Source organism: Camelina sativa, chromosome 5 (assembly GCF_030686135.1).
Source record: "Camelina sativa cultivar CO46 ecotype springtype chromosome 5, ASM3068613v1".
Lineage (NCBI taxonomy): Eukaryota > Viridiplantae > Streptophyta > Magnoliopsida > Brassicales > Brassicaceae > Camelina > Camelina sativa.
This window is the reverse complement of record NC_141884.1, coordinates 38,185,469-38,211,177: the sequence shown is the minus strand read 5'-3', so window position 1 is coordinate 38,211,177 and position 25,709 is coordinate 38,185,469. Positions and strand designations below refer to the sequence as shown.

The 25,709-nt window shown below is 37.5% G+C and overlaps 8 protein-coding genes and 2 long non-coding RNA genes across 16 annotated transcripts; 1 reads left to right on the top strand and 9 right to left on the bottom strand.

Moving 5' to 3' along the window:
* Positions 1-81: 81 nt before the first annotated feature.
* LOC104788157 (F-box/LRR-repeat protein At3g59200-like) lies at positions 82-2,680 on the bottom strand. 2 transcript variants are annotated; one of them, XM_087451284.1, is made up of 4 exons: positions 2,243-2,680; positions 1,054-2,029; positions 828-968; positions 82-721 (listed from the first exon to the last, which is right to left on the bottom strand). In XM_087451284.1, exons 2-4 carry the CDS (start codon positions 1,993-1,995, stop codon positions 248-250), a joined length of 1,557 nt encoding a protein of 518 aa, XP_087307410.1. In that variant the 5' UTR covers positions 1,996-2,029; positions 2,243-2,680; the 3' UTR covers positions 82-247. The 2 variants fall into 2 exon arrangements, with proteins under 2 accessions (XP_087307410.1, XP_019101672.2); XM_019246127.2 differs by lacking the exon at positions 82-721 and having other exon boundaries at positions 822-968; positions 2,243-2,398.
* Positions 2,681-3,607: 927 nt separating this feature from the next.
* On the bottom strand, positions 3,608-4,522 carry LOC104788156 (uncharacterized). Its single transcript, XR_768132.3, has 3 exons — positions 4,437-4,522; positions 4,119-4,260; positions 3,608-3,998 (listed from the first exon to the last, which is right to left on the bottom strand). It is a non-coding gene; the product is annotated as an uncharacterized LOC104788156 (long non-coding RNA).
* Positions 4,523-5,140: 618 nt separating this feature from the next.
* On the bottom strand, positions 5,141-7,535 carry LOC104788155 (F-box/LRR-repeat protein At3g59190-like). Its single transcript, XM_010513851.3, has 4 exons — positions 7,350-7,535; positions 6,276-7,256; positions 5,968-6,111; positions 5,141-5,873 (listed from the first exon to the last, which is right to left on the bottom strand). Exons 2-4 carry the CDS (start codon positions 7,245-7,247, stop codon positions 5,424-5,426), a joined length of 1,566 nt encoding a protein of 521 aa, XP_010512153.1. The 5' UTR covers positions 7,248-7,256; positions 7,350-7,535; the 3' UTR covers positions 5,141-5,423.
* Positions 7,536-7,704: 169 nt separating this feature from the next.
* LOC104789769 (F-box/LRR-repeat protein At3g59190-like) lies at positions 7,705-9,747 on the bottom strand. Its single transcript, XM_010515415.3, has 4 exons — positions 9,674-9,747; positions 8,621-9,570; positions 8,397-8,537; positions 7,705-8,305 (listed from the first exon to the last, which is right to left on the bottom strand). The coding sequence occupies exons 2-4, from the start codon at positions 9,545-9,547 to the stop codon at positions 7,856-7,858; spliced, it is 1,518 nt and encodes a 505-aa protein (XP_010513717.2). The 5' UTR covers positions 9,548-9,570; positions 9,674-9,747; the 3' UTR covers positions 7,705-7,855.
* Positions 9,748-9,951: 204 nt separating this feature from the next.
* Positions 9,952-11,861, bottom strand: LOC104789768 (F-box/LRR-repeat protein At3g59210-like). The gene is made up of 4 exons (XM_019245432.2): positions 11,847-11,861; positions 11,129-11,758; positions 10,767-10,907; positions 9,952-10,674 (listed from the first exon to the last, which is right to left on the bottom strand). Exons 1-4 carry the CDS (start codon positions 11,859-11,861, stop codon positions 10,225-10,227), a joined length of 1,236 nt encoding a protein of 411 aa, XP_019100977.1. The 3' UTR covers positions 9,952-10,224.
* LOC104788153 (F-box/LRR-repeat protein At4g14103) lies at positions 11,805-14,190 on the bottom strand. Of its 4 annotated transcripts, none has more exons than XM_019246126.2 (4): positions 13,974-14,190; positions 12,796-13,855; positions 12,506-12,646; positions 11,805-12,417 (listed from the first exon to the last, which is right to left on the bottom strand). In XM_019246126.2, the coding sequence occupies exons 2-4, from the start codon at positions 13,816-13,818 to the stop codon at positions 12,031-12,033; spliced, it is 1,551 nt and encodes a 516-aa protein (XP_019101671.1). In that variant the 5' UTR covers positions 13,819-13,855; positions 13,974-14,190; the 3' UTR covers positions 11,805-12,030. The 4 variants fall into 4 exon arrangements, with proteins under 4 accessions (XP_019101671.1, XP_010512148.1, XP_087307408.1 ...); XM_010513846.3 differs by having other exon boundaries at positions 13,960-14,181; XM_087451282.1 differs by having other exon boundaries at positions 13,969-14,073.
* Positions 14,191-14,391: 201 nt separating this feature from the next.
* Positions 14,392-16,838, bottom strand: LOC109125046 (putative F-box/LRR-repeat protein At3g59170). 2 transcript variants are annotated; one of them, XM_019246125.2, is made up of 5 exons: positions 16,756-16,838; positions 16,442-16,498; positions 15,258-16,307; positions 14,996-15,136; positions 14,392-14,899 (listed from the first exon to the last, which is right to left on the bottom strand). In XM_019246125.2, exons 3-5 carry the CDS (start codon positions 16,272-16,274, stop codon positions 14,642-14,644), a joined length of 1,416 nt encoding a protein of 471 aa, XP_019101670.2. In that variant the 5' UTR covers positions 16,275-16,307; positions 16,442-16,498; positions 16,756-16,838; the 3' UTR covers positions 14,392-14,641. The 2 variants fall into 2 exon arrangements, with proteins under 2 accessions (XP_019101670.2, XP_087307407.1); XM_087451281.1 differs by lacking the exon at positions 16,756-16,838 and having other exon boundaries at positions 16,442-16,581.
* Positions 16,637-19,095, bottom strand: LOC104788152 (F-box protein At3g59150). 2 transcript variants are annotated; one of them, XM_019246123.2, is made up of 3 exons: positions 17,507-19,095; positions 17,271-17,426; positions 16,637-17,035 (listed from the first exon to the last, which is right to left on the bottom strand). In XM_019246123.2, the coding sequence occupies exons 1-3, from the start codon at positions 18,458-18,460 to the stop codon at positions 16,724-16,726; spliced, it is 1,422 nt and encodes a 473-aa protein (XP_019101668.1). In that variant the 5' UTR covers positions 18,461-19,095; the 3' UTR covers positions 16,637-16,723. The 2 variants fall into 2 exon arrangements, with proteins under 2 accessions (XP_019101668.1, XP_019101669.1); XM_019246124.2 differs by having other exon boundaries at positions 16,637-17,182; positions 17,507-19,080.
* Positions 19,096-19,576: 481 nt separating this feature from the next.
* LOC147944890 (uncharacterized) lies at positions 19,577-20,916 on the bottom strand. The gene is made up of 2 exons (XM_087512761.1): positions 20,251-20,916; positions 19,577-19,603 (listed from the first exon to the last, which is right to left on the bottom strand). The coding sequence occupies exons 1-2, from the start codon at positions 20,914-20,916 to the stop codon at positions 19,577-19,579; spliced, it is 693 nt and encodes a 230-aa protein (XP_087368887.1).
* Positions 20,917-23,707: 2,791 nt separating this feature from the next.
* LOC147944889 (uncharacterized) lies at positions 23,708-25,290 on the top strand. Its single transcript, XR_015598098.1, has 3 exons — positions 23,708-23,845; positions 24,397-24,476; positions 24,595-25,290. It is a non-coding gene; the product is annotated as an uncharacterized LOC147944889 (long non-coding RNA).
* The last annotated feature ends 419 nt before the right edge of the window (positions 25,291-25,709 follow it).

Sequence of the window (25,709 nt, the reverse complement as noted above, 5' to 3'; positions counted from 1 at the left end):
CCAGTAGAAAAGTCTTAAGATATATGCGTTCACACTTCACACTATAAAAGAGAACTTCTACAAGCCACGTGCAAGCATGTATTGAAGTTGGAACAAACAGTTTTAACACCACTGAATAAAGGGGGAAGCAAACATCACATAAAGTTTTAACATTCTCAGTTTCAAAAAGGACAAAAGCTAGAGTGCAAAAAGTACAAAACGACAGAAACAGAGGAAATCTTTAACTGCTTTGAGTTTAGATCAAAGCTTAGTTAAACCAGTAATCTTCGTCTTCTGGAGAAGAACAATACATAAGCATGGGATCTTTTATTTCGGGAGGAGGAGGAGACTCAGGCCAGCGATGTTCTTCTTCGGGAGGAAGAGCAGACCATTTCGTTGTTAAGAAAGAAGGAACAGTGCATGTCAAACTAAGATTCTCAGAGACTACCTGGATCTTGCACTTTGGTGAAGCTACTTTCGGAGTCCTCTGAAGCTTCTTGGATAAGTCTAACACAGCAGGGTCATACGATGTATTGTAGTACACAATCAACTGTTCAAGACGCGGCATTTTCTCCAAGAAATACCTAATCTGCCTTATTTCTGACCCGTCTTCTTCATCGTTGTCATCAAACAGAAAAATCTTTAGCACCTTCACCGGAGAAGATGAAAGGCAAGAAGGATGCTTCGGACGTTTACAACAGCACACATTCCCACATGCCTTGTTACACTTGTGGATAAGACGCTGAAGAAGCATAAAAGAAAGGTTTCCATAGTTAAGTTGTATTTGTTTTCATGTGACTGATACACAAAGATATGCTTTAATGCTTTAATGGGGTTTGGTTCTATACCTTTAAAACAAGTGTTTCGAGATTTGCACAATTCTTGAGTAGACCTGGCAGTGAATCCCATCCAACGTCCGAGTGACTCTCAATCGTTAACTGAATCAGGTTGTTGAACACCGGGATTGGCTCACAGCAGAAAGTAAGTACCTGATACAAAAACTATCTCATCACTCACTTGTGATCATCATCAACTCAAGCTATATTAACCAATGGGATTGATTGAAAGACAAACCTCAATAGATTTGGCAGATAAGTAAAGGATCTGAACATTGCTTATTCCCTTAAAAAAATCTGTTGCATTAGCAGTCATCTGTCTTTCCTCATCATCTTCCGGGAAATAGTCGTCTTCTGAAACGTTTACATCTGCAGACTGATCATCAGTCAGTCGAAGACCGATATGAGCTACAACAAGCGAACTGAAGTTCACATTTGGATACTTATCCGCAACAGCGTCAGAGTACTCAAGGTAAACAAGATTTGGAGTAACAAACGACACGCTCTTTGGATTCTCATCAGTGTACTCCTCTTCACGGAAAAACGTCAGCCTCTTGAGAGATATAAGAGACACAGTGCAAAACATCCAATACTCCCATCCTATATTCATCAGAACTAGTTCCTCGAGCACAGGACAGCCAGAGAGAAGCTTCACAAAACCAAACCCACGCTCTTCAACCGTAACAGAATCAAGATAGAGAGTCTTAAGCTTTGGAAGAAAAACATCTTTCCTATCAAGGGTGAGACAGAGATCCTCTCCTGGTCCTAATTTCAGCTTAACCAGCGTCTTACTCACAAAGACCTCAGAAGGCAAGGTATACTCCAAGACGCTTAGATCAAGATCAGATACACCGCGTCTCAACACGTTTAATATCCAACCAGTGACACGATCAAGATCAAGATCAAAACTACTACAGTCTAGAGAGAATCTGTTCACGGTAAGATTCCCTTGCAAAGACAAAACTCTGTCCACAAAGTCCATAAAACTTGTACTGATTTCAGCATCGCTTCTTCCTATATCATTCTGATAGTCGGAGTCGTCAAAATCAAGATTTGATACAAACGCGAACAAGTAACGCCATTTCTTCGAGAGAACAGATGTTGAAGCTGCTTCTTTCGTTGGAAGGTAGGACAAGATGTGTGAGATTAGAGGATTTGGTAGATTGCTGATCAAATCCATTTTCGAACCGAAGAAGATCAACAACACTTGCAACCTAAGACAGTTGGAAGAGGAGACAAGATTGTCAGAGCGGAAACTCGAAACCTAACAACTCCCAAAATACGACAATTTCTCAAACTAGAAAAGCAGTTCCAAGTTCTTGTCTTTCTTTTACACACAACTCCTAACTGGAAACAAAGAAAGCTAACTGAAGGCAGACAATGAGTGAGAACAAGTATCAGCAGAAGAAAGAAATGAGGAAACTTACTTGAACCCATAAAAATCGCCAGAGTCGGAGGTTTTGTGTGTGGGGAACAGAGCCGCAAAATGAAAATTAGGGTTTTTTTTGTCAATCTTTGCCGTCAGTAGTGAGATAGGTAGGCGATGTGGCGGGATGGTGTGAATTCCAATGCTGGAACCACTAAACGACGACGTTTTTAGTGAATCACCAAGAATTGCTTTCTAATTTTGGTTGCTTCTTAATGTAAAGTTATGGAAAAAAGATGGTAAATTGGAGAATGCATGGTCACACATGCCAAGTATAATATTGTATCCTCAACTACACGAAGTATATGTATTGCATGATCACATGCATGAACTATATGACGTTATATAGTCAATATCATAGACATACAATCCGGTACACCGGTCGAATGATTCCGGCTAAGACCGACGTTGACTCCGGCGTTGACCAATATTGACCAAAACAAATTGTATTTTAATTTTTTTCTATGAAAAAACAAAATAATAAATTACTATATAAATTATTTATGAATTTTCATGATTAGAAAATATTCTATTCAATATCTAAATATCTTAGGTATCTCTAATGTATTTATTCTTATAATTAATTAATTTTTATTTTTAAAGCTAAAATAATAGTTAAATAAAAATAATTAATAATTATTTTCAAGATATTTATAGATTTTATCTTGATTTTAGGATATGTTTGCAAAAGGATATAGAATAAGAGGATTTTTGCAAATGCCCTTATATTATATATTGAAAATAATTATATATCATTATATTTTATCTATTTTAAATAGTGTTAATTTTTTGTTATTGTTTACATGTTATTAGGAGTATGTAAAATTTTTAATAACCAAAGAGTATCTAAAATTTTGTATACTCTTTACCATGCAAATTTTAAAGTAAAGAGTCATATACTCAAATCTTTTGCATATTATTTTCTAATGAAAATAGTTGAATTTGATTTTATTGATTCTTGTAGTATTTAAAATTTTAAATAATATGATGATAAGAGATTTATATATATAAAATCATTAATAATTACATATGTTATATATATATATATATATATATTTCTTGAAAATAATTATTAATAATTTTATTTAACTATTAGTTTAGCTTCAAAAATAAAAGTAACTAATTATAAGAATGAATATATTAGCTTCAAAATACAATTTTTTGGTCAATGTTGGTCAATGCCGGAATCAATGTTGGTCTTCGCTGGAATTATTCGACCGGTGTACCGGATTGTATGTCTATAGTGTTGACCACATAACGTCATATAGTTCATGCATGTGGCCATGCAATACATATACTTCGTGTATTTGATGATACAATATTATACTTGGCATGTGTGACCATGCATTCTCTAATACTTCATGTAGCTAGCCATCTTTTACAAGTCAATCCTGAATTTACTCCTAATTTTCTGCTATTATTATTATTATCATAAACTTCTCTGAGATGAAGAAGCATGGACTGTCCACTAGTCGATAAGGAAGAGAGTCCACAGTAGATGAGTAGGCTGATGTTATCAGAGATTACTTGCAGCAATTAGTGATGCTCTAATAAAATCTATGGATTGATTATAGGAAATAATTTAAACAAAAACATATATAACTTATATATAAAAATGCTCGCACTTCAGAATCCATTTAAACAAAAACATATATAACTTATATATAAAAATGCTCGCACTTCAAAATGAAGAGCCCGCACATAATAGCCATGGTAACTAGCACCACGATCAGCTACGTCCTCACATTTCAAAAGTACTGAAGTAGTTTTACACGAAAGAATGAATTGAATGTAAAAATCAGTAGAGGAGGTATAGTAGTAGATCAAACATTGCTACACAGCAGTACAGAGCAAGTAAAATAAAGATGGGGTCGTACACATTTTTGTGGATTCATACACGGCTTTGCCAAATACCTCAATCTCTCTGGATTTGGATTTGCTAAGTGCCTCAAGCTTTCTGGATGTGTCTGCAGCCAAGTCCACGTACTCTTTCTCAACTTTTGCAAACTCTTCAATCGACTGAGAGAGATGACAGACCGTAGTGTACCATTATTGAGAAAGGCAGACACAATATACTAACCAGTATAAAAAGACTTTGCTCTAAAAAAAAATTGGATTCTCAAATAGCCATATATATATATATATATATATATAGTTAAAGTTCAAAGAAAGATATAATTCCGACATTATTGTACCTTGTTTAAAAAGTCTATAATTTTTTTAAGAACTCTAATCTGTTTCTTGGGATTGCCCGACTTGAAGAAACCCGTTCCTCTCCGAACAGAACTAATTTTGCATTCATCCAACCAACCAAAAAAAAGAAAAAAAAATCAAAACTTTGACCCAATCAATCAATCGGTCTGAAAAAAATAAGTAGGGTTTTTTATATGGTTCCATCACTATATATAACTACACAAATCCAAAGACCAAAGTAAACCACAAAACCCTTACTCATCATACTGAAGCAATTTAGATCTGAGCCTGGATGGGAGTAATCTGAAAGAAGGTACATAATCATCAAGGTACTCCTCCATCCGTTATAGTTTCCTACTAAATCCCACTACTAGATGATCAAAGAAACAGAGAGACGGAGCAGTTTTAGTTATTCCGGAGAAATAAGTTATATTTAAACAGAATTTCTATAATTCTCAAAATAAAAAATGTCAACTATTTTTATTTTGGAAAATAAGCTACTTCATTTTTTTTCTTCACTTTTTCCTGTTTTCCAAAAATATGTTTTGAAGACGAAGTTATAGAAAAAATATAATCTTTGTTTTCGTTTTAAGTCTCTATTAATTTGAGTATATATATTTAGTATATATCAAACACTCTACTAAGCACATCGGTTAACCAAGAGTTGCTTGGAGCAATTTTAACACTGAAGCGTTACGAAAATATGTGAACCAAAAAGTAGAATGCATATTTTAGAAGCTTAAACAGTAAGACAGAGCATAAATACAACAAGTTTATCAATGACAAAAACAGAAGAAGCTTGCTTAGAGTTTTAGCAAACTATACAAAAAAAAACTTTCTTCTAGGCAAGACAAGTCCCATGGTTTACGCATATCACCAACATGGATAGCCAGAAAAATGAACATCGACAAGCTGAAAGGGCAGAGACAAGACAGGAAATAACTACCAATGCTTTTGATAAACTTCTCGTAGACAAAGCATGATGATCTTCAAACCGGGAAGGTGTTTTTGAAGAAGACGAGTCCACTTGGAGATGATGAAGAGTGCACAGTAAATGAGTAGCTGATGTTATCAGAGATTACCTGGATCTCGCATTTGGTTGAGGCTACTTTTTTAAGCATCTGAAGGTCGGTTGATACTATTTTCAGATCATCATCAAATGGAGTGTCATAATATAATATCACTTGTTCAAGATTTGGCATTGCCTCCAAAAAGTGCTTGATAAGATCCGTCTGCCTTTCCATGTCATCTTTGTAATTAGAGATTTCTCCAAACTTCAGTACCTTTAGTATCTTCACTGGACTTGATGATAGCCAAAGTGGAGTGCCGTACCATGGTTTGCACTGACATGTGTCACCTTGATCGCCAAAACATTCGTTTGTGTCCTTGAAGCGGTAATCCGTGTCCATACATTGATTTAAATCCCCGTAATGGAGTCCCTGAAGTATATATAACAAAGAAAATGATTTTTCTAGAAGTGTGTTTGAAAAGAAATGTGTCAGCTGATGCAAGAAAAGGATATGTGATTGTTACTTTGAAGACGAGGGTTTCTAGATTTGGAGAGTTCTCAAGTAGTTTCGGCAATGATTCCCAGTCTACCATTTGGTCAGTTTCAATTGTTAAATGAATCAGGTTGTTGAAGACTGGTATCGCCTTTTTACAGCAAAAAGTAAGGACCTGAAAGAAAGAAAGAAAGAAAAAAAGATCATCAGTATTCAATTCATTTGCAATCATCAACTCGAATATACCTAATGGAACTACTGGTCCGAAAATAGGCTTCAGTCAGAGGTTTAATTAAAGCAATACAAATATGAAGATATAGATGGGATTCAAATGCAAACCTCAAGAGCCTCGGATGATAAGTAAAGGATTTTAACATTGCATATTCCCTTGAAAAAACCGGCTGCATTTGCGCCCTTGCATCTTTTATAACCACGATGACTATGTACTAAATCTCTTGCGTCCCAGACCTGATCATCTGTCATTCGAATGCCTACGCTAGCTTCGACAAGCGAGTCAAAAATCGCTTCTGGATACTTGGCCGCAACAGTATCAGTAAACTCCAAATATACAAGATTTGGAGTATTGAATGATACACTCTTTGGATTCTCATCAATGTTCTGGCAATCAATCGTTACCCTCTTGAGAGATGGGTTGGAGACAGAGCAATATTCCCAGTAATCCCACATCATTTTAATCATAACTAACTCCTCAAGAGCGTGACAACCAGAAATCAGCTTGGCAAATGGAGGACCACCCTCATCACCGAACGAAACATCACTAAAATGCAAAGTCTTAAGCTTTGGAAGAGAAACCTCACCAACCTCAATAGTGAACTCATCTGTACCTGCTACTTTCAGAGAAACCAATGTCTTGCTCATCAAGACCTTTGGAGGCAACGGATACTCATATTCCGAAGCTATGAACAGATCAAGCTCTTGGACACCACGCTCCAACACATTGAGTACCCAACCATTGACACGAGACGGATCAGAACCAATTTTACACTTGAGAGAGAACTTTTTTAAAGGAGCTGTCCCTTGCAAAGCCAACACTCTATCCACAAAAAGCTTGAAACTTTTACGCATCTCTAGCCTTTTACGTCTACCCATTTTGGGACGGTCGTCATAGATGGTGTTATCAAGATCAAGATTAGGTACAAAAGCCAACAGATACCTCCACCTTTTTGCGAGAACCGATGTGGAAGCAGCTTCTGTTGTGGGAAGGAAGGACAAGACATGACAAAGAAGAGCATCTGGTAGACTACTGATCAAATCTTTGGAACCAGTGTCCATCTTTTTCGAATTCATCATATATTTCACCTGGACGATGATTTCAATTCAGAAGCTAACACAACTAATTTTGAGAAAACGAAGGCACAGGTGAGTGACAGGAAGAAGAAATTGGGAAATTACTCGGAAATAAAAGCCAGCAGTAAGAATTCAGAATCGGTGAATGGTATAGAGGTAACACTGGACGAGCAGATTAGGGTTTACACTTTTTGGAACCGTCGCCGAGACCCGAGAGTGAGTCGTAGTACTGTGGCGGGACGGGTGAGTTCCGATACTGATAAGTGATAATTTTCTCTAATTTTTATTATTGTTGGCCAATGAATCACTAATTCATTAATCTTTTCCTAATGGGCTACGACTGTTACAAAATATGGGCCTGAGTTTATGTCTTTATCTTAATGGGCTATGATTAGTCTCACCAACATCCTGATTAAGTAATTAAATTGGGTAAATGAAAAGTTCAGAAAGACTTTCTAGATACTTGAAGTTTACTTGGGACTCTTACGATAAAAACATAGAAAAACAGAACCGAGACCAAACTACATACCACCAGTTATTGTTGTTTTAAGCTAAAACTTAACAAACCAAAGCTTTCCTAATCTTCTCTGAGATGGAAAGAGGAACAATCTTTAAACCGGAAAGGTGTTTCTAAGGAAGAAGAGTCCACTTGTTGAGGAGGAAGAGTGCAGAGTAGATGAGAAGCTGATGTTATCAGAGATTACTTGGATCTTGCATTTAGGTGAGGCTAGGTTTCCAAGCAATTGAAGTACGCCTGATACCATACTCACATCTTCGTCATATGGAGTATTATAGTGTAATATCACTTCTTCGAGATTCGGCATTGTCTCCAAGAAGTACTTGATCACCTCCAGTTGCCTTTCTATGTCATCTTCATAACTAAACATTTCTCCAAACTTGAGTACCTTTAGCATCTTCACCGGACTTGATGAGAAGCAAGTAGGAGTGCCTTCCCAAGGTGTTCCAACGCAATTTCCCTCATGGTTCTCCCAACATTTGTTTCCATCTTTGAAACAGTATCTCGCATCCTCACTCTGATTTGTATCTTTGTAATGGAGTCCCTGAATTATAACAAAGGAAATGAGTATTTTAGCATAAAATTGTGTTTGAAAAAATTGTGTTAATGCAAACGAAGGATATAAATGTATGTACTTCGAAGACAAGGGTCTCAAGATTTGGACAGTTTACGAGTAGACTCGGCAAAATTTCCCATCCTACTTTTCGGTCAGTCTCGATGGTTAGATGAATCAAGTTCTTGAAGACCGGTATTACTTTGCAGCAGATAGTAAGTACCTTAAACAAAACAAAAACCAAATCATTCTTTGCGATCCTTAACTCAACAACATATCTTTAAGCAGTATTTTACACAAACATACCTCAAAAGTGGCAGCAGATAAGGAAAGGATCTCAACATTGCGTATTCCCACAAAGAAACCTGTTGCATCGGATGAATCTCCTGCTGGCTCGTTCTGATACAGTGTGGTTCGAAGATCGACACTAGCTTCAACAAGCGAGTCAAAATTCACTTTTGGATACTTGATCGCAACAGTATTAGTAAATTCAAAGTAGACAAGACTTGGAGTATCAAATGAAACACTCTTTGGATTCTCTTCAATGTAATCACAACAGAGTTTTAGTCTCTTGAGGGTTGGGCTAGATACAGAGCAAGAATCCCAAGAATCCCATATCACACCAATCATGACTAACTCCTCTAGTAAATGACAGCCAGAAATTAGCTTTGCAAAGACAGCACCACTATCTTCGAATGTAACATCATCAAGATACAAGGTCTTGAGCTTTGGAAGAAAAACCTCTCCCACATCAGGGGTGAAGTAGATTGTACCTTCTACTTTTAGCCTAACCAATGTCTTGCTGATCAAGACCTTTGAAGGCAGGGGATAACCATAGTCTGGAGAGATGTATAGATCAAGATCCACAACACCACGCTCCAACGCATTGATTATCCAACCATCAACACTAGATGGATCAGAATCAGTTTCACAAATTAGAGAGAATTTGTTTAATGGAGCATTCCCTTGCAAAGCCATTATTCTGTCAACAAAAACCTTAAAACTTTGACGCCTCTGTAGCCTTTTTCTACTACCCATTTCAAGATTGTCATGGATGGAGTTATCAAAATCCAGATTCGGTACAAAAGCCAATAGATACCTCCACCTCTTGGAGAGAACTGAAGTCAAAGCAGCATCTCTTGTGGAAAGAAAGGACAAAACATGGCAGAGAAGAGCGTCTGGTAGACTACTGACTAAATCTTTGAAACCAGTATCCATCTTTCCCGACGTCATTGAGACACGTCAGTAGTTAAGACCTAGAAAAAGATGTTAAAAAAAGTGTGTATAAGTTAACTCAATCAGAGGTTTTTCAGAAGCTAAACTCAAAAGACAACAAATACAATGTTATCAGAGGCAAACCGAGAACTGAGAACTTCCAGTGCCTCGGATTCGAGGTTAAATGCTAGAGGGAAGTGGAAGGGTCCGGTCCATGCAATCGTCATCGGGAGTGGGGTAGTAATTAGTAGTATTGGTGGGGGATGGGTGAGTCCCGATGATGTCATTAATGATTATTATAACAAAATCCATTTTGGTTACTAATGGAATGCCAAAATACTACTCTCTGATATACTCGAGTATTACCTATACGTCATTTAATTTAAGCAATATAGGGACATGGGACACAGGGACAGCTTGTAACCAAGTTGAAAATGCATATTAAGAAGTTGGAGCCAAAGCATTTAACACAAGTCTTTTTAAAAATCAATAAAATACAAGAGAAGCTATGCTTGAAATAAAGTATTCAACTTGGACGCATACGGATAAACACATGTAACCTACGAACCTAATGAAAGGGCACATGGCACAAATTAACAGAACAGAGACCAAACAACACACATGCCACTGTTGTTTAAGCTAAAACCAGCAACCAAATCTTCGCTAAACTTCTCCTGGATGAAACAATACGATCTTTAAACCGGAAAATTGTTTGTAAAGAAGACGAGTCCACCTGTTGATGAGGAAGAGTGTACAGTAGATGAGAAGCTGATATTATAAGAGATAACTTGGATCTTGCATTTGGGTGAGGCTACTTTTTCAAGAGCCTGAAGTTCTGTTGATAGTATACTCAGATCATTATCAAATGGAGTATCAAAGTATAATGTCACTTGTTCAAGATTTGGCATTGTCTGCAAGAAGTACTTAATCACCTCCGTCTGCCTATCCATGTGATTTTTGTTCCTAAAGACTTCTCCAAACTTCAATACCTCTAGAATCTTCACCGGACTTGATGATAGACCAATATGAGTCCATTCCCAAGGTTTGCAGACACACCTGTCCGCATCCTCTTCAAAACATTTGTTTGCGTCTTTGAAGCGGTATCCCTCATCCGAACATTGATTTGTATCTCTGTAATGAAGTCCCTGAAGTAGAACAAAGGAAATAGTTTTTTAGAATTTACATGTGTATGAAAATAATGTGGGAGCTGATGAAGGAAAAGGATATGTGCTGGTACTTTGAAGACAATGGTTTCTAGATTTGGACAATTCTCGAGTAGATTCGGCAATGATTCCCATCCGACATCTCTGTCAGTCTCTATAGTTAAGTAAGTCAAATTGTTGAAGACCGGTATCGTTTTGCAGCAGAAATTGAGCACCTGCAGCACAAAATGAAATCAACTAGATTATCACTCAATTGCAATAATTAACTCAATATACATGATGGAACTAAACATGGTTCGAAAATAAGCCACAGTAACTAGTTTAGTTCTTGCAAACTACCAAACTGAACAAAGGAATCTAAGGTCAAGGTTGTTTGCCTTCGTTTACTTTCGGGGAAACAAAAATATGAAGATAAAGATGGGAATGATATGCAAACCTCAAGAGTGTTGGATGATAAGTAGAGGATCTTAACGTTGCTAATTCCCATAAGAAAGTCAGTTGCATTTCCCACCATTTCTTCTTCCACACCATCTACTGAATATCTTGCCTTAATGATTTGATAAGGTGTCAGTCGAAGACCGTGCCTGGCTTCAACAAGCGAATCCAAATTCACTTTTGGATACTTGACCGCAACAACATCAGTAAATTCCAAGTATACAAGATTTGGAGTATCAAATGATACACTCAGCGGATTCTCATGAATTACCTCGCAACAAATTGTTGCGCTCTTGAGGGTTGGGTTAGAGACAGAGCAAAAGTCCAAAAGTCCCCACATCAAATCAATCATAACTAACTCCTCAAGGACATGACAACGAGAAATCAGCTTGGCACACGCAACACCACTATCTTCAAACGAAACTAAACCATGAAGATACAAAGTCTTAAGCTTCGGAAGAAGAACTTGTTGCACATCAATGATCAACTCACCATCATCACCTCCTATTCCTAGTTTCAGCCTAACCAATGTCTTGCTCGTGAAGACCTTTGAAGGCAGCTTATAATCACATTCCGAAGAGATTACTATCTCTTTGTCCGCATGGGCTATGCTAGGATTACTGATTTTATTCTGTGTAATATTTATTCTTCAACTAGTACAATCCATGAATCATCAATAGATAAGTTAATTCATTAAGGCAACTGCAATGACAATTGACAAAGCTAGGTCTCATGTTTACATTTCTTATAACATCCGAACTGCAACAAACAAAACATGGACTTAAACATTTTCAGCCAAAAAGGACAAAATCCTAAAAACAAAACACATGTCTTTAGAACAAAATAAAGCCGAAACAAGAGAAGCTCAAATTAATCTTCTCTGAGATAAAAGGAGGATACTCTTTAAACCGGAAAGGGACTCCTAAAGAAGAGGAGCCTATTTGTCGACAAGGTGGATGACAAGCTGAGGTTGTCAGAGATTACTTGAACTATGCACTTGGATGAAGCTACTTTAGAAACTAGCCTCTCAAGTTGACTTGAAACTTCAATCACATCTTTATCAACTGGTGTATCGTAGTACAATATCATCTGTTCAAGATTTGGCATTGTCTCCAAGAAATACTTGATCTGCCTTATATCTATGCCATCATAGTAATGACCAATTTCACCAAATTTCAGTATCTTTAGAACCTTCACCGGACTTGAAGATAAGCAACTAGGAATCCCCTCCTCGCAAGGTTTGCACAAGCACACATCTCCACAACTATCCATGGCTTTGTGAACGAGTCCCTGAAACATACATAGTGGAAACATCTCAAAACTTTGAAAAAAGGAGTCAAGTGAACAGATGATGCTTTTAAAGAGTTTATTTTCATACTTGGAAGACAAGCGTTTCCAGATTTGGAGAATTCTTGAGCAAGGCCGGTAATGACTGCCATCCTATTTTTGGTTTACTCTCAATAGTTAAATGAGTCAGGTTGTTGAAAAGCGGTATCGCTTCACAACTGTAAGTAAGTACCTGAAACAAAACCATATCAACTAGATCATCATCACCCCATTGCAATCACTAACTCAAATCCTTAAGCAGTGCCAAAAATATTAGAGGTTTTGTGTCTTCTTCTAAGTAGGCATTAATTTAAAAACTAGAAGAAAGAATGAAATACTAACCCGAAGAGTGTTGGCAGACAAAGAAAGGATCTTCACATTGCATAGTCCCATTATAAACTCTGTTGCATTGCCAATCAAATCATTTTCCCCATAACCCTCAGAGTAATGTATCTGTAAATCTTCAAAAGTTGCCTCCTCTAAAAAATCTGTCAAACCCATCTGCTCTTCTGACATCCGAAGATTGATATGGGCTTCAACAAGAGAATTAAAATTCACTTTTAGATACTTGTCCGCAATAGTATCAGTAAACTTCAAGTAGACAAGATTCGGAGTATCCAAGGACACACTCGTTGCATTATCATAAGCTCGATCTTCCCAGCAACACGTTAGTCTCTTGAGAGTAGTGACAGAAACAGAGGCATCGTCCCATATACACCTAGATATTTCATCCAAAACTAAATCCTCAAGCATGTGACAGCCAGAAAGAAGCTTAGTAAGCCCAAAACCATGCTCTTCAGACTCGACGTTAAGATATAGAGTCTTAAGCTTTGGGAGATGAACATCTTTAACATCCAAGGTGGGGCTATATCCAAAAGTTAATTTCAGCTCAACCAGTGTCTTGCTCAAGAAGATCTTGGAAGTAAGAAAAAACTCTGATTCCAACCCAATGTCTAGATCAAGATCGGACACACCGCGTTCCAACACATTGTCTATCCAAGAATTGATACGGAGTGGATCAACACCATCAGTGACCTTTAGAGACAACTTGTGTAGAGGAGAGTTGCCTTGCAATGCCAAAACCCTATCCACAAAGTCCATAAAACTTGTAGAGACCTTATTCTTTCTTTCATAAAACATTCTCGTGACTTCTCTAGGACTAGTTGGAAATTTTCTCTCTTCCCTAGGATTCACATAGACAGAGTCATCGAAATCAAGATTAGGGACATTAGCAAAGAGATATCGCCATTTTTTGGACAGAACCGAAGTAGAAGCAGCTTCTTTAGTGGGAAGGAAAGATAAGATGTGGCAACATAGAGCTTCTGGTAAATCGCTGATTACATCTCTAGGGCCACCACGATTCATCTTTTTCAACAGGCAACAACACTGAGTGAGTGACAACCTGAAAACCAAAGACACGAAAGCTCGATTTAATAGCAAATTCAAACAGAAGAATCAAAAGAATATATTGGAACGAACTTGGAGATAAAATAAAGCAAAGCCTACCAAAATCACTCAACTGTTGTAGATATTTAGGGTTTCGGCGACTGTCTTGGTAGGCAAGAGGGAAGCAAAAAAGAGTGAGTTCTTTAAGCCGCCGCCAGCCTTTTCAAGAAGTCTAAAAGACTTTGTAAAGATATTTTGAATCCCATTTATTATTATTATATGCGTATGTTTGATTTTTATTTGGTTTTGTTTTCACTTGGAAGCACTCCAAATGATTTCATTATGAAACATATTGAAACATATGCTGAATAAACGCAAGTCATTATCTATCAAGATTTGTGATCTCATCATAGTTCTCGTAGAAGAAAACGACTGGTGAGATTACTTATGGCAAGGTAGGTCTTTTGTTTTAGTTTTGTTTTTCCCCTGCACTAGAACTAATTAGCAATACAGAGGAAAAAAACTGAAACAAGCAAAATACGAAAGTTATCATTGTCGGCCAAAACTAAAACATGTATTTAAAAACTTTGATGCTAAAACGAAAGAAGGAAGAACCTGTACTAGACTACTAGTCTTGGTTAGAGTATATATCTTTTAGCAAGTATATGTAAAGAACTTGTAGACACATCCATATATGGTTTTGATATAACCACAAAGTCAGGAATTATAAATGTTCTCCTAAAGAAGAGGACCTCCCTCATTTCATCAATACCCAAGTGGCAACTGTAGATATATGATACGCTCAGAGGTTACTAGGGATAAGGTGGATCTTGCACTTTGGTGAAGCTAGCCTACTAAGCATCTGAAGTTGCGATGACACTTTCACTCCATAGTATAAAACCAGTTGTTGAACATTTGGCATTGTCTCCAAAAAGTGCTTGACCTTCTCTATTTTCTTTTCTATTTTTTCAGCATCACTGATGAATATCTTCAGCACTTTCACCGAACTTGATGATATAGCAACGTCCTCCTCCTTCTCTGTATCTATGTGAAGGAGTTCCTGAAACATAAAAAGGATAGGTTTCAACGTTAAGTTGCATTAGTCATCATTGTGTTTGTTTGGACGATGCTTTAAAGTGTTTTAGCTCATTCATACCTGGAAGACGAGAGTTTCGAGTTTTGGAGAATTCTTGAGCAGCTTTGGTAATGGTTTCAAACCAACTTTTGGGTTACTCTCTATAGTTAAATGAGTCAGGTTGTTGAATACTGGTATTGGTTTGCAACAATACGTGAGTACCTGAAACCAAAACCATCTCATTATCAGCTAAGTTATCATCACTCCGTAGCAAATCATAGGGTCAAATCCTTATAAAGAATGAGAAAGATAGAAGGAAAGATGAGAATTGAATAATACACACCTCGAGAGAGTTGGAAGATAGGTGGAGGACTCGAACATTGCTGATACCAACTATAAAAGCTGTTGCATTGCCAACCATATAGTTTTCCTCATTGTCTACGAAACCTACTGCTTCTATCTGATCTTCTGTCATCCAAATATCGATTTTGGCTTCAACAAGCGAATCAAAATTCACTTTTGTATACGTGGTGGCTATGGCTTCAGAATATTCCAAGTAGACAAGATTTGGAGTATCAAAAGACGCACTATTTGGACTTTCACAGTGGGGATCCCAAAACTTGACGTTCTTGCAACAACTCGTCAACCTCTTGAGAGTCGAGACAGAAACAGGGCAAGAATCCCAAAGACACGACCATATATGATCGAGAACAAGTTCTTCAAGGATGTAGCAACCAGAAAGAAGTTTGCTGAACCCAACTTCCCAATCATCAAACATAACTGACTTGAGATAGAGAGTCTTAAGCTTTGGAAGATGAACATTTTTCACATTAATGCAAGGGCCATCTCTAATTTGAAGAGTCAGCTTAACCAGTGTCTCGCTCAAGAAGATCTTTTTAGGAAGCCGAGAGCTCCAATCCTTCAAATCCACGACTAGACGAAGATCAGATAAACCACGTACCAAGACCTTGCGAATCCAACGAATAACACTATCTTTATCAACAGGATCATGATGATCTACCACCTTTAGAGAGAACTTGTCTAGAGCAGAATTGCCTTGTAAATCCAAGATCCTATCAACGAAATCCACAAAGCTTGTAGAAAGCTTCAACCTTTTGTTCTTAACCATGTACACGAAACCAAACAAACCAGCCTCATGTAGAGGATTCTTAACCCTTTTATCGCGATGCAGAAATACCGAGTCATCAAACTCAAGGTTTGGAACAAATGCAAGTAGGTTACGCCATCTTCTCGAGAGAATCGAGGTTGAAGCTGCTTCTTTCGTAGTGAGAAACGACAGAATATGGCAAAGAAGTTCGTCAGGCAAATGGTTGATCACATCTTTGGAAACAGATTTCATGATTGCACCGTGAAAGATCGATACTTTAAGAGCCTGCGCAACAGAACACAAAAAAAGATTCCAGATTTCAATTTTTGGCAATCTCAAATCGTATTGTTCCACAATCACACACTATGACTACTACTAATCTACAAGATCAGAGAAGAAGAATGATTATGGAAACTTACTTTATCGAATCCGACGACGTTTGAGAGATTCGAAGAGCCGAATTCAGAAACTATTATCTTGCGGGAGAATTAAAAATGTTAGGGCTTTGCAATTGCAGACGAGAGCGTGGCAAGTTTTGTCAATTTTGATTTTAGGGCGAGATTTTATGTAGCTCTCGTTACATTCGTACCACGATAACAAAAAGACATGTAAAATATAAATGTTGAGACTATACTTAGATAAAAGTAACGATTACTAAGATTTGTCAACCAGCAACATTTATATACAGACAACTAGTAAAATCAAACAGTTTCCTTTATGAATTGGATCTTACATTTGGAAGCTTTGGGAAGAAGCAAAAGAACTTTCATGAGGCGACTTTTTTCTCCATCATTTACTGCTTTATGATGAACCCTAACCATTTGAAGACGCGATAACTTCCCCAAAAAAAGCTTCAATCGATTAACTTCTTGACAAGTTCCTTTGTACCTAGTGATCTCTAAAACCTTCACTGCAGATGATGACAAAGAAGCAGACACGTCGTTCCAGGAAAAGCAGACACGGGCCATTGGAATCAAATCTTCCCATCCTTCAGCAACATAGTGCACTAGACCCTGCCAAAAACACGTTGGAGAAAATATCATTTTTTTAGGGTAAAGCTCTAGATTGTATATGGCAGCGCGTCTGGCAAAAAGACCATCCAGATTTCAACTCCGCTCTTCTGAGAGCATGAACATCAATTCTCTTCTGGACCCTCGATTCTTTAGTTTTCCAAGAAAAAAAGGCGATAAGCGAACCGGCGTAGATACAGAGTTAGTATCATACATGTAGCTTCTTTTGCAATAATACCTTGATGATGAGAGTTTCTAGATTAGCAGAGTTGTTGAGCAGTGATGGAAGCAATTTCCAGAAGATGAATGTTGAACCATGAGGTTTATCGCTTCCTAGAGATAAAGAACGCAAATTGTTGAACACAGGTATCATTTCACCGCGGTAATAGAGCGCCTGAAACACATGACCAAAAAGTCAAATCCTTTTGTATTGTTTACTTACCCACAGCCACAGTAAAAAGCAAGAAGACTGACCTCTAACGCATCCGGAGATAAGGAGAGGATCTTGACATTTCTGATGGCCTTGAAAAAGGATGTGACATTACCAGGAACAAAACCAATGTTATTTGGTTTGCGCATGACTTGAAAAGGTGTCAACTGAAAATCAATCTTAGCTTCAACAAGGCTGTCCAGTTTCAGATTATCATACTTATCCGCAACCACATCAGTATACTCTAAGTAAACAAGACTCGGAGTATCAAACGAAACACAAGGTTTAGGAGCACAGCAATCAGTATCATCCCTTCTATATACAAGACTCTTGAGCGTTCGAGTAGAAGAAGCAAACCCATTCCAAAACTTCCACTTGTTCGATTCATGAATCCGCAAGCTTTGCAGCGAAGGAAAAGCTAACAGAATCTGTTTAAACCCATCCTTCTCATCATAACCAAACTCAACTAAATCAAGAACAAGTGACTTAACCGTTGGAGAAACAACACCTGAAGGAAACAGAGCAAGACGTATCATTGTTCCAATTCTAAGGTTTACCAAAGTCTTGCTCCTAAAGACATTAAACGGCAATAGAAAGATTCCAAAATCAATACGTAGAGAAAGATCCGAGACACCAAGATCCCTTACAGTTGTTAGTATCCACATAGTTATACAATCTGGTGCAACACCTCCTTGACGACACTTGAGAGACACTCTTTGAACAGGGGATGAAGTCTCGACACGTAGAGACAGTAACCTATCCACAAAAGCCTTGAAAAAACAAGTTTTTCGTCGACCCTTTTGGGGATTTAGGAACACGGAGTCGTCGAAATCGAGGATAGGTATCGACAGAAGCAGATTTGACCAGCGCTTTGAGAGAACCGATGTTAAAGCAGCCTCCTTTGTCGAAAGGGAAGATAAGATTCGGCAGAGAAGATCATTTGGTAAATTGCTAATCGCATCTCCACAACTTGGTTTCGCTTTTTTAGTAGCTTCCATGAGAATGATGGGATTAGGGTTTTCGAAACCCCCCGAGAAGTTGACAATTGGATCCGATCACAGAATTCGCAAGTCTTGAGAGAGAAGAGAGAGAGGAGACGATGAACAATTCAGCAATTCTCGGTTTAAACCGGTTTAAATGGTTTTACCCGGTTCTCATAAGAATCAGTAGAAATGGGTCTGAACCCGTTTCTTTGGGCCTATAAGGTAATTGATCTTTAACCAAATTCGAAAAGTTGACCCAATAAAGAAAACGGTAATACAACACTCTTGTAAGTTGTAAACAAAACTAAAAAAAGATTGAACAAAAGATTACAACGAACATGACCATAACAAAAAAGGTAAAACGATATTTGCTGTTTCAGCAAAATCATTAGTCGACGAATAATATATTAAAAAAAAACAAAATTTGCTCTTGAAATCAATCTTAAACTAATTTGTTGATTTATGTATTGTTAATCTTTCTTCTGCATTTTTTTTTTAATTGAAAGCCTTTTAACAACAAAAGAAAAGAAGAATATATACAAATAAAAATAAAACTAAAGACAACAAATATCGTCAAAAAAAACTAAAGACAACAAACATCAAACATCAGACATCAAACAACACACAAGAAAAGAAAAGGCAAATTTTCCAAAACAGGAGGGATATATAAATAGTGGAGTCGAAAAAAGTGACGTAGCAAATGACGCTGTAAAGAGAGAAACAGCCAAAGAAATTAGTAACTTTTTGAAAATAGTGGTAACCAGACATTTGTCATTTTGCGTTATAGAAAGCAAATTACACTTTAATTTCATGGAAAAACAAAAGCTCAAAATCCTCTCGTCCGCTGCTTTTTTCATTTCCTTTCTTGTGATAGTAGTAGTGCAAAAATTGCCAAATCGTTCAATTTATTTCTAACTGAAAAATAATAAAGATGAACTACTAGCTAGTACTTTTTACGTTGTTTAAAAAAGATTCGTCGATTTTTAACGTATTTTTATAAGATTCTAGCTGGTTTTAATATGATGATCTGACCTTAGATCAAACAAAACGTACACATGCGAAGGTGTTACAAAAACACAAATGATATTATTGAATAATTGACGAATTTTTGTCCTACGTTCCTAAGGTTTTTTATCCTCTCTCTTCAGAGTTCAGATTCTTGAAAACGTCAAAGTTTTCAATCAAACAAACTATAAATATTTTATGAGATATATAAAGAGACGGAGAGGAATTTGAATACTAAGTAGTAGGACAACAAGAGTGAAGACAAAAAGATAAATATATTCAAAAGCCAAAATGAACGACGTCGACGTGAGCCATGACGAAAATATACAGGACACATTTTATCGACAAAGGACAACAACAAGGTTATCTACACGAAAATATACACGACACTTATATAACTGTTTTATTAACCCCAGTGTAATTAAAATTTATAAGGAGAATTGACATCAGATAACATTTTGAAAAGGATAAAAAGTGTGATATCTAAGTACCAAATTTTGCTAGATGACCAAAGTTTTTACTTAGTTATACGAGTAAGTGATGACTCTCTTCGTTACTTTAGGTTGCTCAGGTGATTCAATAATTTATTACTTATTATATCCATACATATACATAGGAGTAGGACTACAGAGGAATTAATGTCTGGCTTATTGAGTTTTTTATTTGTTCACGTGATGAGCCTCTAAACTTTTTTAAATCTCTATTGCGATTGAGTCCTTTGAAGATCTCACAGGTTTTTTTTTTTGACAACAGAATACAAGATTGGCTCAAACAAGCCAATATGTAGGAACATTGTTTACATAAGTAGCTGAATGCGGTAATGTGTGACCACGTCGCGCGAGGTTGTCCGCTTTGCTATTTTGCGTGCGAGGAATGTAAACCAAAGAAAAGGAGACAAACTCCTCCTTATCCGCTTGAATGTCCTCCAGATATGCCGTAAAAGCTGGCCACTCAGAAGGCGAAGACACCATCTTCACTAAATCGGAGCAGTTTGTGAGAAAAATAACAGATTGATTATCTGCCCCAATCATGCAACGCATAGCCCAAACAAGGGCTTCGACCTCAGCATGAAGAGGAGATAAGCTACGGCGATGGTTGGCAGCCCCCATGGTAGGAGTCTCACCCCAGGGCGAAGTACAATACCATCCTTTACCCGCAAACTGATCTGTCACTTTCCAAGAACCATCAACCCAACAAATGTAACTCGATAGAGATCTGGGGATCCCTACACCCCCAGTTCCATTACGCCTCGCCTCCGCAGGTACATTTGTAGGTAAGACCAATGCATCCTCCTGGGCCAAAGCCCATGATTTTGCCTCATCCTCCGCTAGCCGCAATATGGCTAGGGGATTGGAGTCAAGATTACCAAAAAGCTTATCATTCCGCGCTTTCCATATATACCACAATATCCAAGGGAAAGAGGCATAATCTGGAACATCTTGAAAACGCCAAAATAGGAAATCCATATTTGTAAAAACCGAATCCGAGGGAAAAAGACCAGGGGCCGTCGGAAAATTTGACAGAGCCCAAACCTGTTTGGCTGGCGGGCACTGGAAAAGAGTATGATTAATTGTCTCCTCCAGTCATCCACACAGACCACACCCTGCATCGCAGCTCATACCCCGTTTACGGAGGTTCGCCGTGACCGCGACACAGCCTAAAAGCACTTGCCACATGAAATGCCGTAGCTTCGGTGGACACCTGATTTTCCATACAAAGGCCTGAAGAGGCACAATGCTTGGTCCAAATACTTCTGCAACAGTATGAGCTGTTGTATTTGAATGGAGAACATGGTATCCTGACTTGACCGAATATTTACCGGACTTGGTAAAATGCCAGCCAGATAGATCCGGGGTGTCCGGTTGTCGTATCGGCAAGGCGGAAATAATAGCCACATCTTCCGGAACAAAAGTCGCCGTAAGCTGAGCCATATCCCAGGAGTTTGAGGTCCTGTCGATGAAATTTATAACTCGAAGCGAGGGGTCAAAAACCGACCTGTGCTTAGTGCTGGTCTCGGGGATTGAGCAAGGATCCATGGGTCGGTCCATACAGAGATGGACGCCCCAGATCCTACCCGTTTAATGAGTCCTTTATTCACCAGAGAGCGAGCAAAAATCATACTCCGCCACCCATATGAGGGCGAGTAAGATTTAATTGGATCCAAAGGATCAGAATGCCGGTAGTAGCGTCCCTTAAAAACCCTTGCGAAAAGGGAATCCGGAACTGTGATCAGACGCCAGAGTTGCTTTGCCAGCAACGCGGTGTTATAATCATCCAAACTTCGGAACCCCAAGCCGCCAGTATCTTTACCAGAACAGAGTTTATCCCACGCCACCCAATGCAACCCTCGGGATTGTCCCAACGAGCTCCACCAGAAATTAGAAATCGCACTAGTTAATTTCCTCGTAACCGTCTTGGGCAACCGAAAACACGACATAACGAAAGTAGGAACAGCCGTTGCAACAGACTTGATCATTACTTCCTTGCCACCTTTGGACAAAAGCCTAGCCGGCCACCCACTAGCCCGAGTTTGCAATTTGTCCTGTACAAAAGAGAATATTTTTGTCTTGGCACCCCCTAAACTTTCCGGGATGCCTAAGTACGAGCCCATGCCTCCTAGGTTTGTGATACCGAGGACCCCTTTCAATTCTTCCCTAAGATCATTATCCACTGTATGTCCGAACTGAATCGAGGATTTCTGAAAATTTATCTGTTGGCCCGAAGCCCTTCCATATTTCCCTAGAATCCCTAAGACCGCCTCACATTGCTCCTTTGTGGCCCGACAGAAGAAAAGACTATCATCCGCAAACAAGAGATGGGAAATAGCAGGACTAGCTGTCGATACCCGAATCCCTATAATAACTTTCAGCCTCTCCGCCTTCCGAAAGTGGGCAATAAGCACCTCCGTACAAAGAATAAAAAAATAGGGGGACAGAGAATCCTCCTGACGAAGTCCCCGCCTAAGTGTGATGGACCCAAAGGCCTGTCCATTAATCAGAACCTTATACTGAACCGATGTCACACAGCACATTATCCATGATATCTCACATGTTTAAATAATATACAAAGTTGTAATGAACTGGCCGGTGAATAAATTAATAATGAGATTATATAACCTTACATGGAAATATAACCCCTTTTCCTTTCGTAACTTTTATTAATCCTACTAGTAAATTTTAAAATAAAACATACACTAATTTGGAAACACACAAGTGAATTCGGTGATCTCATCTTTATGTTTTGTTCCACCAAATCTAGAATTTGATCTCTAAAATAGTCTACAGTACAATGCCACTGGGCCGCGTGTATATAGAAAATCAAACCTTTTTGTTATCTTAACTAAGAAGTTGTCAACTTTGTTATATAAATTTTGTTTTATCTTGGCCACTAATATTTCAAAGCTAAACAAAAACAACTAAAGTCAAAATGAGAGCTGTGCTTACAGATATGGAGGCCGGAGGCGGTATTCTGAAAAAAAGAACTCAAATAGAATAAATGTAAATTTTTATTTTTAACATAATTTTCATTTTGTATATAAGATTGTTAAACAAAATTTCAAAATCAATATTTCATAACCTTTTGTGAATAAACAATCAAAAATCTTTATATATATAAAACCTATAGCTAATATTTTTGAGTACATGAATTACAATTGAGTTATGGACACATAAATAGCTCAAAAATATTACCAGTCATAAACTAATTTGCATTATCAAGTGACCTTGTATCACCAAATTGAATTTAGTTCATTATTTCCTTTTTAATTTCTAACTACATGACTAATTTCAAACAAAAATCACTAACACAGTATATAAAACAATCACGTTTAGAAGAAAGGAGAAAAAAATTATCAAAGCATTTATTCAAATTATTAAAACCATCACGTGGGCAAATGCTCCTTTACGTTTCTATAGTACACTTTTCTTTTAGAATTGCACTAAAAATAATATAATAAGCTACTGAATGTTTTTCTAAAGTTGGGGCCGTAGGCACGGCTCTGGTCAAAATTTACCACTTCACCCAGTTTTTCCCTCATTACCACTTCACCTAAGGGCATCTCCATTGGGGGATTTAGCAAGGATTTAGCAAGGCTCTTATTGCAACTGTAATTAAAAATAAATCAGAATTGATGGAATATATAAGATCCAACTCTTATTTAGTAAGCTTAGGAATCGTCTCTTATTGTGTACGTGTCAGCATATAGCTGATTTGGTTTTTCATATAAAAACAAGATTTTTTTTTTTTCCTTCTTGAACCATAACAAAACGGAGAGATCTTTTTGACCAAATCGGAACCTTGCAATCAGAGAAACCGATCTCCAGTCGGAGATTTTGATTAATCAATCAAAACGACATATCGAAGCTTCTGATTAATTGACGAGTCTTCTTCACCAAAGTGAGTCTTCTTCACCAAATCGAAGCTTTTGATTAACCAATCTCTTTCTGATGGTAATTTCCTTTTTCTGATTGTAAGAATTCTTGTTTAGTAAGGGTATAGAAATTAGAGTTCTTTGATTTTCGAAAATTAGGGTTCTTCAAAATCTGTTTCTAATTGTGATCCTAGGCATGATTGTAATTAGGATTAACGAAATCTGTTTCTAGAATGTGATCAAAGTCTCTGTTTTATTCTCTTACCTCTCTGTTTTATTGCTCTGCTTCTCGTAAATTATGCTATATACAAAATTCTATAGGTTTGACTAACAGAGATGTTTTTAGACTAACAGAGATGATGAAAGTCATTATTGATAATGAAATCTGCTATCCCGCCAAAGAATGTTAGTTTTCTCCACCTGATATTCTTGTATATGCGTTTGCTTCTGTCCTCTTGTAAAAGGAAGTGACTTTTGCAGATCGTAATGTCCACAAGTTATTTGCAACTCGAGCTGATCTTTATCGAACTGTCTACATGCATCTGAAACTAAAGGTATTGTACCATCTGTTTTGCAGGCTTTAAACTTTGTGTTCAAAGACTACTCGATTGGAATCAGAGGAGATTGAATCGGAGGAGCTCGAACCTATTTCTAATAGTAAGTTTCTCATTCTGATAGTAAGAATTTGCGACAGATTGAGGCTTTAAACGTTGTTTTTTTTGTGTTTCTTTGAGAAATATCTTTGTTTGTAATCGTTGAATTATCAAACTTGTAGGAGTTTCAAGGAGTGTCCTCATCCTGATGAGAAGCAGAGGAATCAACTTAGCAGAGAATTGGGTTTGGCTCCTAGACAAATCAAGTTCTGGTTTCAGAATAGAAGGACTCAGCTTAAGATTCTCTCTCTCTTGGTTTGAAATGTGTTCTGAATATGAAAGAAAGGATTTTGATTTTGATTGTGGTATTGTTTGTTCGTAGGCGCAACATGAGAGAGCAGATAGCCATTAGAGAAGCTCTCAAGCATGCTATATGCCCTAACTGTGGTGGTCCTCCTGTTAGTGAAGATCCTTACTTTGATGAACAAAAGCTTCGGATTGAAAATGCACATCTTAGAGAAGAGGTGGGTTTTGTTTTCTACATATATCTCAACTCTCGACATTACATCCGATGCACATCTCAACTTAGCCTGATATGCTATTTGGTAAACGCGAGAAAAGTGGCTTGGTAGCTCTGAAGCTGGATCTTGCTGAAGTTGTTGAGCATGAGTTAAGTATTTGTCCGCTGTGAGCATGCCAGTGACACCACGCGACAATTTGTCTAAAGGAAACTTAGATATCTGGTTTCATTGTGCATACAGTCTCTGCTTTTTTTTTTTTGTATTCCTATGCATATTCAAAGATCTGTTAAGCTGAATTTATGGCTTCTCAGTACTGCAGTCTATGTCAAAGAGATTATTAAGTTATGTTTTTTCAACTTATATTTTTTTCAAAAATAAGAACTCCAATTAGAGTTCTACCATTGGAGATGATAATTTTAATTAAGATTCTAAAAGTTCTTATTTTATAAAAAGTACACAATATATTGTTAAAAAAATTTAAGAGTCTCAAAATTAAAGACTACCAATGGACTTGCCCTAATATATCATAAGTTAAAAGTAAATGTTCTTTTTCATTACGGAGTCTCTTGGAGACATCATAAAAAGAAGCAGTCACCAACGAAAAGCAATGGTTGGCGAAAACGACATAAGGTTAGTAGCTTCATTAAACATTAATAAAATGGTCAGAAATAAATATTTTGTGAAGAAGTTTAAGTTCGATTTGGATCCGACTCCCGTGGGTGTCGCTGTCCCACAGTCACGTGTTATAATATCAAGCTTTAACATTTATAATGCGA